This window comes from Schistocerca piceifrons, chromosome 8, assembly GCF_021461385.2.
Source record: "Schistocerca piceifrons isolate TAMUIC-IGC-003096 chromosome 8, iqSchPice1.1, whole genome shotgun sequence".
Taxonomy (NCBI): domain Eukaryota; kingdom Metazoa; phylum Arthropoda; class Insecta; order Orthoptera; family Acrididae; genus Schistocerca; species Schistocerca piceifrons.
Window position 1 is genome coordinate 172,750,484 of NC_060145.1, and position 13,249 is coordinate 172,763,732.

Below are 13,249 nucleotides of genomic sequence, written 5' to 3' on the forward strand. Positions count from 1 at the left end.
AGCCACGGCTGCAAAATACTAACACGAATTCTTTACAGACGAATGGAAAAACTAGTAGAAGCCGACCTCGGGGAAGATCAGTTTGGATTCTGTAGAAATACTGGAACACATGAGACAATACTGACCTTACGACTTATCTTAGAAGAAAAATTAAGGAAAGGCAAATCTACGTTTCTAGCATTTGTAGACTTAGAGAAAGCTTTTGACAATGTTGACTGGAATACTCTCTTTCAAATTCTAAAGGTGGCAGGGGTAAAATACAGGGAGCGAAAGGCTATTTACAATTTGTACAGAAACCAGATGGCAGTTATAAGAGTCGAGTGACATGAAAGGGAAGCAGTGGTTGGGAAGGGAGTAAGACAGGGTTGTAGCCTCTCCCCAATGTTATTCAATCTGTATATTGAGCAAGCAGTAAAGGAAACAAAAGAAAAGTTTGGAGTAGGTATTAAAATCCATGGAGAAGTAATAAAAACTTTGAGATTCGCTGATGACATTGTAACTCTGTCAGAGACAGCAAAGGACGTGGAAGAGCAGTTGAATGGAATGGACAGTGTCTTGAAAGGAGGATATAAGATGAACATCAACAAAAGCAAAACAAGGATAATGGAATGTAGTCGAATTCAGTCGGGTGATGCTGAGGGGAATTAGATTAGGAAATGAGACACTTAAAGTAGTAAAGGAGTTTTGCTATTTGGGGAGCAAAATAACTGATAATGGTCGAAGTAAAGAGGATATAAAATGTAGACTGGCAATGGCAAGGAAAGCGTTTCTGAAGAAGAGAAATTTGTTAACATCGAGTATAGATTTAAGTGTCAGGAAGTCATTTCTGAAAATATTTGTATGGAGTGTAGCCATATATGGAAGTGAAACATGGACGATAAATAATTTGGTCAAGAAGAGAATAGAAGCTTTTGAAATGTGGTGCTACAGAAGAATGCTGAAGATTAGATGGGTAGATCACATAACTAATGAGGAAGTATTGAATAGGATTGGGGAGAAGAGAAGTTTGTGGCACAACTTGACCAGAAGAAGGGATCGGTTGGTAGGACATGTTCTGAGGCATCAAGGGATCACCAGTTTAGTATTGGAGGGCAGCATGGAGGGTAAAAATCATAGAGGGAGACCAAGAGATGAATACACTAAGCAGATTCAGAAGGATGTAGGTTGCAGTAGGTACTGGGAGATAAAGAAGCTTGCGCAGGATAGAGTAGAATGGAGAGCTGCATCAAACCAGTCTTAGGACTGAAGACCACAACAACAACAACATTGGTGTGTCTTCCTGCGGTACTTGCATAGTTGAATATTATGTGTATTTTGTGTTGAGTAATTACAGCACATAACAAGTAAATCTGCCTGTTTGCAGGGGAGGTGGAAGCAGTCGTGATTCGGACGCATACCGAAACCAAGCTCCCAACAACACTGTAATGATTAAGGGCCTGGCATACCATATAACTGAAAATGATATCCGGAAGGACATCCTTCAGTGCAATTTAATGCCAAGGGACATCCGTCTCATCCGTAAGAAAGACACTGGTCAGTCAAGGGGATTTGCTTTTGTTGAATTTAATACAGTAGCTGAAGCAACCCAATGGATGCAACGAAAGGGTGGGACATTAGTTCTTCAAGACCAGTATCGAGCAGAAATGTACTACAGTATCCCGAAGGACCCACCTGGTTTTGGAGACAGAGGTGCTGTGCAATTAAAGGACTGGCACTGTGTGAAATGTGGTGCGAATAATTTCAAAAGACGAGATGCGTGCTTCAAATGTGGCGCATCCCGCAAGGAGAGTGAAGAGGGAGGTGAAGGTAGTGATGAGGTGAGTACAAAAAATATTTGCAGTGATCTAGTGGCTATTTCAGCAATATTAGTGTAACAGGAGATGTTTTATGCCGTTAATTTTATTATTGTTGTTCACTGTTTTAGAACTTGTTTCACATATACATTTTAAGGTAAGATTGCTTGCTAGGCAATTTAATTCAGTGACATACTTGTAATTCAAAAGTTTGTGTGTGAATTCTTTGGTGTTCCATCTACATCTACGTAGATACTGTGCAAGCCACCATATTGTGCATGGTGGATGGTACCTTGTACCACCAGGAGCCAATTCCTTTCCTGGTTCACTCATAAATGGAGGGAGGGAAAAACGACTGTCTATATGCCTTTGTAGGCTCTTAATTTCTCTTATCTGTATGGTCCTTAGGTGAAATGTATCTTGTCAGTAGTAGAATCATCCACAGAAACTGCATATGCTGATTCTCTAAATTTTCTCAACAGTGTTTCTTGAAAAGGAGGTCATCTTCACTCCAGGAATTACCATTTGAGCATCTCCGTAATACTTGTGTATTGATCAAACCTACCAGTAACAAATCTACCAGCCCATCTCCAAATTGCTTTGATGCCCTCCTTTAATCCAATCTGATGAGGATCCCAATGGTGCACTATACAAGGTGTCCTTAACAGATGAACCATATTTTCCTAAAATTCTCCCAGTAAACCGAAGTCGACAATTCGCCTTCCGTACTACTGTCCTTACATGCTCGTTCCTTTTCATATTATTTTGCAGTGTTACATGTATTTAATCAATATGACTGTGTCGAACAACAAACAACTATTACTGAAGTCAGACATCATAGAATTGGTTCAATACTCATCACACTAATTAGAAATTTTGTCTATTCATCTTGTTCATTCCTGCATTCACTCAATGACGACACCATTCAGTACACCACTGCATCAACAGATTTCTGTTCACCCTGTCCATCAGGTCATGTATGTGTATAGATAATAAAAGTCATCATATCACACACTGATGAACATTTGCCGTCAGGACAATGTACTGAGTTTCATTACTTCAGAAGTTTGGGCCACTCTCTTATCTGAGAACCTACTTCGTATGCTCGTACCTTTGTTATTAGTGTGCAGTGGGACACCGTGTCAAATGATTTCCGGAAATCTAGGAATATGGAACCTGCCTGTTACCCTTCACATGTGGTTCACAAATATTGTGCGAGAGAAGGGCAAGCCAAGTTTCACATGAGTGGTGCTTTCTAAATTTGTGCTAGTTTGTTGTCAGAAGTTTTTCCGTCTCAAAGAAATTTATTATATTCAAACTGAGAATATGTTCAAAAATTCTCCAGCAAAACAGCATTGGGGGTGTTGGTCTGTAATTTTGTGGGTCCATTCTTTTACTCTTGTTATAGACAAGAGTCACTTGTGTTTTTCCCAATTCTACGATTATCACTAGCACTCATCTTGAGCTTGTCAGCATTAAATATGTTGTTTAACTTATTCCTAAGACATTAAATCTGTGTGCCCCAGATTGGGTTACCATGACCTTTTGTCTTTGGTGATCCGCTTCGCAGCTTTAGTCTTCCAGTTTCTTTTTCGAACAGCAAAAGTTCTCATAAATGCCTAGCTGCTAGCGTCATTGGCTAGTGGGCTGTAGGTTCAAACACGACCACCAAGGTATTTTTTATTTGGTACATATTATTTTTGGAAGGTTCTCTGAATTTCTTACATTTGTAATGTTTATATATTCTAGAATATTCAGTGTTTATATAAAAAGCAGCACACACTGTCCAGGAGTTCAGGCCTATCTGTTCTAGTGGTACATTGGTATTCATAAAACACATGCTTTTTGTGCTATTCTAATTTCAGATTTAGATTTGATTCTGGTTTCGATGTGAAACTGTTTGGTGGAGATGTCAGTTACTTTCAAACCTCTACACCAGCGTGGCTCCAATTAGGCAGTGTGAAAGCCGTCGCCTACATGAGCAGGAACCAGATTACAAGCAGTACATTGTTCTTGTGACCTGCATATTCAGTAGATCAATGGATTCCAAAACATCAGTAATTCAGCTGGACATCAGGCACCCATCAGTGTATTCGGGTGATGCTGGTCGAAATGGCTGAAAGGATTAGACTGAACCACCAAATAAAATCGGTGAGATGACATGTTGTTTGGCAAATGTCTGTTTTTACTTGGGTGACACTGCCCCCACAGTGGTTAAAGAACAATGAAGAGCAGCGTGATAGCTGGAAAAAATTGTTGGTCAGAATGACGACAGCTTTCGTCAACTGTCAATGCCAAGTTCGTTTAGGGGAACAACAATCAAAGAACAGTCACAGGGAAGTGCCACAGTTTTATATACAGAAAGTTTTAGCTGAATGCCATATTTTGAATCCAAATATGACTCAAGCTGATAAAAACACACACTTTGATGATGAAAGGAATTGCAGAAGATGTGTAACTAACTCTTCTGGTAAAGGATGTCACAACAGTTGAGGAATTCAAGCAGGACCAGTACGTTGAGGAAGTGTAACAGAAATGATTTGGACGGAAGAGGTGTGATCGACTCGTGAAAGTGATTTCTATAGCAATTGTGGAAGACCACCATGATGTTGCTTCTCGCATATGCCATGTAAGAGAAGTAGTACAGTATTTTATGGTAGCCAGAACAGTTGGACCAAGTAAGCAAGAGATAGCAGCCATTTATATTGATCTCATACATCAGGTGGTTATAGAGATACCCCATACATCAAGTGGTATTAGAGGATGTTGACGAAGAGGTGACGAAGAGAATCTCTGCCACCATCAAATGTGCAAAGAAGAATGCACTCCACCAACACGGGCATGCACTGCAGCAATCAACCAAGCATTGTGGATACTCTGGACAAATTGTACACTACTGCAGAGAGAGAGATGATGATGATTTTCAGGACAACTATGCCACCAGCTGTCTGCCATCACAGCAGTTCTATTCATGCCTCTATGATAGTGTGTTACAGAGTGAAGCAGTGCAGCTGTTTTTGGAACACGGACTTCATATTCGAGACAATGCAACTGCGCTGTCTGACCATACTGATTTGGGTTTTCCACATTTTCTTAGATAGTTAAGGCAAATGCCAGGGCAGATCTGTAAATCAAGATCACGTCTGACACCTGTCCTGTCTACATAGTTAAGGCAAATGCCAGGGCAGATCTGTAAATCAAGGTCACGTCTGACACCTGTCCTGTCTACCTAGGCTCCTGTCCTGTTCTCTTAAAGCATGTTATTTGTGCTGTGTGTTACACACTGAAGAGCCAAATTAACTGATACACCTGCCTAATATCATGTAGGGCCTCCACGAGCACGTAGAAGTGCAGCAATGCGAAGTGGCATGGACTCAACTAATGTCTGAAGTAGTGCTGGAGGAAATTGACACCATGTGAATAGTGCTATAAATCTGTAAGACTACGAGGGGGTTGAGAACTCTTCTGAACAGCAAGTTGCAAGGCATCCCAGATATGCTCAATAATGTTCATGTCTGGGGAGTTTGGTGTACAGTGGATGTTAACTCATAAGTGTGTTTCTGGAGCAGTTATGGACGTGTGGGGTGTTACATTATCTTGCTGGGCTTGTCCAAGTCTGTTGGAATACACAATGGACATGAATGGATGTAGGTGATCAGACAGGATGCTTGCATACGTGTCAGCTGTCAGAGCTGTATCTAGACATCTCAGGGGTACCAAATCACTCCAACTGAACATTCCCATACTATTGCAGAGCCTCCACCGGTTTGAACAGTGCCCTACTGACATGCAGGGTCTGTGGATTCACAAGGTTGTCTCCATACCCATACAAGTCCATCTGCTCAATACAATTTGAAACGAGATTCATCCAACCAGGCAACATGTTTCCAGTCATCAGCAATCCAATGTCAGTGTTGATGGGCCCAGGGGAGGCTTAAAGCTTTGTGTCATGCAGTCATCGAGGGTACACAAGTGGGCCTTCGGCTCCGAAAGCCCATATCGATGATGTTTCATTGAATGGTTTCCATGCTGACACTTGCTGGTGGCCCAGCATTGAAATCTGCTGCAATTTGCAGAATGGTTGCACCTCTGTCACATTGAACGATTCTCTTTGGTTGTTGCTGGTTCCGTTCTTGCAGGATCTTTTTCTAGCCTCAGTGATGTCTGAGACTTGATGTTTTACTGGATTTCTGATATTCTTAGTACACTCGTGAAATGGTCATACAGGAAAATCTCCACTTCATCACTGCCATGGAGATTGTGTCCCATCACTCGTGCACTGACTATAATACCACATTCAAACTCACTCAAAATCTTGATAACCTGCCATTGTAGCAGCAGTAACCGATCTAACAGCTGCTTGGACGCTTGCTGTCTTACATAGATGTTGCCGACCACAGTGCCATATTCTGCCTGTTTACATATCTCTGTATTTGAATATACAAGCCTATACCAATTTCTTTGTGCACTTCAGTGTATTTTGGCTATTGGTGGGCATTGTATTACTTTGACAAGTCCTATTTTATTATGAGACATTCCATGAATGAATAAATGTAAGTAAATAAAACTGCAGACAATTATAGTTGACCTGTGGATTAGGTCATTGGACAAGGTCAGTCCCCCTGCTGTATACTAGCTACTCACGTAGCCAACGAATACAGGAAAACAAAGCATGGAGACCATCTATGGAGGTGAGGGTGCTACAGATACTAATCCTTCACGGGCAACAGTCATTGTCAGGAAGTCACATTAACATCATTATCGACGGACAGCCTGTCCAGCCTTTAGAGGGCCCTGGGGGGGCTTTATTTTCTGTAATACTGAATGGTTATCACCACCAGCTAAAGAAGACTGTTATGAAAGCGATTGTGCTGAAAGTCACAAATGGAAAAGAAGTACAGCTGATAGGAACATGTATTGCAGCTATAAATGATAGTGCATAGGCGCCCTTCAGATTCAACATTTTATTGTAATGTAGTTGGTGAGGGGGTTGTTTGTCGTTGAAGATGTTGTTATCTCAGTGTCATCAACAAAAAGAGTTCCAGTCATTAATTGAGATGCTTATTTTACCTGTGAAGCTTTTGTGGATTTCAAAATACTGCTCATTCTCGCAAAAGAAATCCGCATGCCAGCAACAATTGTAAGTATTGTAGGTGACCGGTGAAAACTTTGTATCACTGATTGTCATGGGTAGCCACAAATCATCCCTTAAGATACGTGCCTAGGGACTGCTGAAGCAGTCCAGGAATGGCAGCTTAGTATCATCAACAAAGAATTGTGCTCTACTGCCACTACAGACAACGTAGGGGAGGAAGTTACTGTCAGCCTGCCAGTAGGATTCGGCCTGACCGAGGAACAACATATGTAAGTGTTAGCAGTTCTGTGATAACTTCCGATGCTGTCAGATCCAGACTGGAAAAAAGGAAGACCAAGTACTCCAAGGTCAAACACTGAATCAACACTGGGGAACTCCACCAGTTAGCAAGCACTTGTGTAGAGTATCACTGGTTAATGACACACAATCTGGGAGGGGATAAAGATGATGCTGCCAAGATGTCATGGAACCTTCAAAGATTCCTTGGTACTCTCCTTTGGTCCTTTGAAGGAGGAGGATGGTACAAGGTTTTTGTGGTAAACTACCACTTATAACGCTACCTCCCTGCTCGGACGTACGTTAGCTCTATAAAGCCTGTACTGTAATAAGTTCACGGGCTTCACCTTATAAACAAAGATTTTAGTACATAAGTTGACCGCGTGTACCTAATAGAAGCAAGATCGGACTTGTACTCAGTCAATAACTACAGTGATGCATCAAGCAAAAGCAAAGTATAATCACTCTTTCGCATGGACAAGAAGTTCACACAGTAGATGCTACCTATAATTAATAATTCGGTCGCCAGCCTACTTAGGCAATGAGTGAGTTTTTCCTTGTACAAGTGGGTGCATGTACGAGCATAATAACACGTAGTCACGTTGCGTTATATGGCAAAGTTTGGAACCGGAAAAATCCACTGAACTCAGGTTTTCTACTTTTGTACTAATTTGGACGAGCTAAATTTACACAACACCACATAGCAATGATTACTACGAACTGCATTTTGTATATTGATCAGACTGAAATCGGGCATAGATTGCCCTAGCATCGACAATCTTGAAAGTACACACACACACAATGTCACTATTAAGGATGGAAAAACACTAATACACTTAGGATTAATAAAGAATTTAGCGTTACTGGTCAAATCTGATCAGTACACTTCAAGGTTTGAAAGAATGGACAAGTGAGGGGGGGGGGGGGCCTGAAACTGTTAAGGTTGCTAAACTGAAACTATTAAGTACTGAAGGCAAATTTACACTCAAATTTAGCAATCTATGGATAACTACTCTTTTGTCTCACTTCTGAATTATTTAACTGTCATTATTTCTGTCTCAAATTAATTAAATAACATCGCTAACTCAATCCAAAAAAAAAAACTCTCTTCCAATTTAGTCATACTTTTGTTCTTTACCAACATTTGCAATAACACGCAGAACTTTAGACTTCTTTATTGCATAGATTAATCTGCTGATAATTTTCGTTAACACTAACATTAAACTTTCAGTTCAGGATACTCGGGTTGCACAATACGAGGTAAGGACCCTGTCTAGGTCAGTGATCAGGATCAGTAATGGCTAAGGCAATTCTGGTAAAAGTCACGTTATTATTGAACAGTTAGAAACATTTTCGACACTGGTCCACACAGATACACTTCTAAAGATGAAATAAATATTTGACCTGTGCAAGTCGGTGCGACGGTTGGCGGGCAGCGAGATAGCGGGCAGCACGGCACACATGCAAGCACGGCTAAGGCTCACACTACGTCGGCACTTTCCATCTTCTTAGCGTCGTAATCTTTCCAATTTTGTGCCTCAGGATATAGCCATGCCAAGTAGTCGTCGGAATCGGTTCATCCGAGGCTCAATGGGATCCACTTTTCCTGGGTAGCCTCCTCGGTACAGTACGTGTTCCTCTGACCGATACTCAACTCCGACTGTTGCTTGCCTCCGACTGTAATACTGAGCCCGTTGTGCCGAACCGCGCCCAGTGTGCGTTTTCCCGCCTCGCCTGCCTCCACCTTTTCCCGCTCCCCTACAGGTAGGGTATTCACCACAGGTTTTCTACTACACATATCCTACTGCATTACCTACGTATGGACCAAGTGTATAAATTACAATTTTCACATCTTACAATAGTTTTAACCTTAAATACACTTCCCTTTTGATTATTACATTGCTGGAAATCTAACATAAATAATAATATTCATTTCAAAAGTTGCTCACAGTCTCTTTAACATAACGATACGAACCGAAAAAGAAGTTCAAAACATTGCTTACATTAATTTATCTAAATTCATAAAGAAAAAATTTATTATATGTACAGTTGTCGTTACACACTGACTGAACAAAATTACGAAAAAAGATGTTTACCCAATGCCACGCATTGATGATACCCTAGACTGCTTGAGAGGAGCAAAGCAACTATGGTCATGCAGACAGGCTACTGCTGAATCGAGTTTCACAAGGCCTACTGGGAAAAGACTTGACTTCATAACTTTTGGTGGTCTCTCTGAGTTAAAAGTTATGCTCATGCACATTTGTGTGTGGGGAGAGGTTCTGACAACCATGTTAAAGTGTTCAGATTCCAGGCATCTGCCTGTTGTGACTCGCCGATCTTTCAAAGTGCCGCCACGCAGTTACGCCCGTCCTCTACATGCGGCGCTGTCTGCCAGCCATGCAGCAGCAGCGCCACCTAAGCGGCCAGCCAACCAGCAGCCGCTAGACTTGGACTCAGTTATGATTTGACTGTCAAAGTTTACACACGTCTTACTCTGTTTACTTGATCTGTGACTTTCATGTATTGCGTCTTCCTGAAATATACTTGTTCAACTTGAAGTTATTACAGTTGGCGTCGAGGATGGGATTTTTCTTTTCCATCGTTGACCTACATGTTTCCATGGCTACTTTAGAGCAACTATTGCAAGGTCTCATAGAACAGCAGACGCTTCTCACAAATGCGATTCGTGATTTCGTCGCAGCATCGAATGTGGGGCGTCTCTCGTCGTTGTCTACCTACTTTTCCTCCTTACGACGAGAAGGCGGAAGACTGGTCTCATTACGAAAAAGTCTTCGACAGCACTTCTTGGCATTTCGTGTCGTGGACGAACAAACATGCAAGTCTCTGTTCCTTTCATGGATTTCACCTCAAATGTATTGGTTGTTGTCGCAATTGGCTCCTTTGAAAGATCCTGTGTCTTTGTCCTTTGCTGAAATGTGCTGACTTCAGTCCGTCTATCCGTCTATTTTCAAAAGCAAACACATGTGGTATCATCTCGTGTTGCCTTTTATCGTTGTCAGAAACAACCGAATCAATCCTATTGCGCTTGGGCTGCTGAACTTCACGGCCTCAGTAGAAAGTATCAATTTGTTACTGAAGTTCACAAAGAATCCTACGCCGATTCCATGGTACGGGATGCTATTATCCGATCGGCGCCCGACAAAGAAGTTAGGCAACGTGCCCTTCAGTTGGCAAATCCAACTCTAGATGAAGTCCTATCCATCGCTCAGTCTTTTGAAATTTCTCGAGCCACTGGAGCGCAAATCGAGGCATGGGGCGACGTCAGGGAAATACAACCTCTGTGCGATGTTGACGAAGCGTGTGGCGTGTCCTCGCCGGCCGACGTGGTCGCCATACGTTCCCAAGTGCAGCCTCGGCCTAACTGTAAACAAACCTCTAAGAAACTGCAGCAAAACCCATGGCAACTTCCTTCACACCCGCGGTGTTTTACGAAACATTCATGAGAAGATTGTCCACAACGTTGGGCCATGTGTCACAAATGCAAATAAAAGGGTCACGTGTCATCCGTTTGCAAATCCAACCGCATACATGATGTTCATGAATGTGACGCTGATTCTGATTCTGTGTTGTCTGTCAATTGTACTTCTTCCCTTTTAGGGAAGTTATTCCTCACTGTCCAAATACTTGGTTGAGATGTTCGCATGCAGGTGGATACTGGTTCTGCTGCCACTATCATCAATTCTCAGATGTATCTTCAGTTGGGTTCTCCAATCCTGTCACCTGTCACTAGGCAATTACGGACTTACTATAAACAGCAGCTTTCTCTCTTGGGATAAGGTATCTTACAAATCTGCCATTCGCACTGTTCCCATATTTGTGGTCTACCATAGTAACGCGGAGAATCTTTTTAGTTTCGATGCCTTTCGCGTTTTTGGGTTCTCCATAGATGACTCTGTCAATATCGTCTCTGATGCTATTCCTTATGCTCAATTGGATCCCTTGTCGACGACATTTTCGTCCCTTTTTTCTCCTGGGTTAGGCTGTGCAAACGACTTTGAAGCTCATATCACGCTCAAACCAACTGCTCGGCCTAAGTTTTTTTGGGCTCAGCCCTTTCCTGTGGCCCTTCGTGATCAGGTCAAACGGGAGCTGGATTGTCTCACTACTTCAGGGGTCTTGCTTCCTGTCACTTCAAGTGAGTGGTCCTCTCCTGTCGTTGTCATTGCTAAGGCAAATGGTGATATTCGTCTCTGTGGCGATTTCAAAGCCACTGTAAATGCTCAATGCCTTATCGACACTTACCCTATGCCTCGACCTGAAGAATTGTTCACTAAACCTGCTGGAGGCCAGTATTTTTCTAAACTTGACCTGTCAGAAGCTTATCATCAACTTCCTCTCGACGCTGCTTCCCGGCAGTTTCTGGTCCTTAACACGCCTTTTGGCCTCTATCAATACCAACGATTGCCATTTGGGGTTACCAGCGCCCCTGCTCTCTTTCAGCGATTCTTGGAACAATTATTGCTTACTGTCCCTGGGTGTATAAATTACCAGGACGACATTGTTGTCACTGGCTCCGCCACTGACGAACATCTTCAAAATATCCGCACACTTTTTCATGTCTTACAGACTGCCAGTCTTAAGTGTAATCTTCAGAAATCAAAATTTTTTCAGGCATCTATCACATACTTGGGGTTTCAAATCTCTCGGGATGGTATTTGTCCGCTTCAGAACTGTCGCTGCGATCGATGCCCTTCCTCGCCCTACATCTGTTAAGGAACTGCAGGCATTCTTGGGGAAAATAGCATACTATCACAAGTTTTTTACCGTTTGCTGCTTCGGTGGCTCAGCCGTTGCATTGCCTGTTGCATAAAAACGTGCCTTTTCACTGGTCCGCGTCATGCGATGTGGCTTTCCAGAAATTGAAGACTGTGCTGAAACAGGTCCCGTGCCTGGCTACTTATCAACCTGGCCAACATCTTGTTCTTGCCACGGACGCCTCTCAATACAGGTTCGGTGCAGTCCTTGCGCACCATTTTTCTGACGGTTCTGAACAACCCATTGCTTATGCTTCCAAAATGCTCACGGATGCCCAACAAAAGCATTCTCAAATTGAAAAACAAGCTTTGGTCATTATTTATGCTCTTCATAAGTTCGGTGTTTTTCTCTATGGATCCAAATTTCATCTTGTTATGGATCACAAACCACTTGTTTCCTTGTTTCATCCATCGACGTCACTTCCTGACAAGACTGCACACCGCCTCCAGTGTTTGGCTCTTTACTTGTCTCGTTTCAATTATGAGATTCATTTCCGGCCGACGGCTCAACATGCGAATGCTGATGCACTGTCTCGCCTTCCCATGGGTCCTGATCTGGCATTCGATAGGGACGAACTTTTGTGTTTCCACCTGGATGTTGCCGAGCAGCGGGTTGTGGACAGGTTCCCCATCACTGGGGACCGGCTGGCGGCTGCTACGGGTTCTGACGCTACCCTCTCCCGGGTTTTACGCTGTATTTAGATGGTGTTATCCTCCTTTCCACCGACAATGCTTCGCCGCGTGTTGTGGTACCTGCATCTTTGCGTGCTTCGGTCTTGCGTCTCCTTCACCAAGGGCACTGGGGTGTCTCTCGCATAAAATCTCTGGCGTGCTGTCATGTGTTCTGGCCCAGCATCGACTCTGAAAAATCGCACACATGGTCGCTGCTGGCAGCCCTTTTGCATCACAGGCCACTGCCCCGAAGTCATCTTGGTCACCGTGGCCTTCGCCTGAGAAGCCCTGGGAGCATATTCATGCTGACTTTGCAGGACCTTTTTTCGGTACTTATTGGCTTCTCGTTATTGACACCTATTCTAACTTTCCTTTCATTGTCCATTGCACGTCGCCTACCACCGTGGCAACCACCAATCGTCTAGCTCGCATTTTCTATTTGGAAGGCCTCCCCTCTACTCTTGTTACTGATAATGGTCCACAGTTTGCCTCTTCCGATTTTGCGGATTTTTGTGCCCGCCACGGCGTCATGCATGTCACGGCCCCTCCATTCCATCCACAGTCAAACGGTGAGACTGAACAACTGGTCTGCACATTTAAGGCTCAGATGAGAAAACTCCTGACTTCTTCTGCTG

At 43.0% G+C, this 13,249-nt stretch overlaps 1 protein-coding gene across 11 annotated transcripts in view; it reads left to right on the forward strand.

The window, feature by feature from the left end:
* The window catches only part of LOC124711117 (RNA-binding protein 5-like), a 126,562-nt gene that overhangs the window by 50,872 nt on the left and 62,441 nt on the right, over window positions 1-13,249 (forward strand). For all 11 annotated transcript variants that reach the window (XM_047240984.1, XM_047240985.1, XM_047240989.1 and 8 more), the window contains one exon: window positions 1,364-1,817. In XM_047240984.1, coding sequence (XP_047096940.1) covers window positions 1,364-1,817 — 454 coding nt within the window. The remainder of the gene's footprint in view (window positions 1-1,363; window positions 1,818-13,249) is intronic.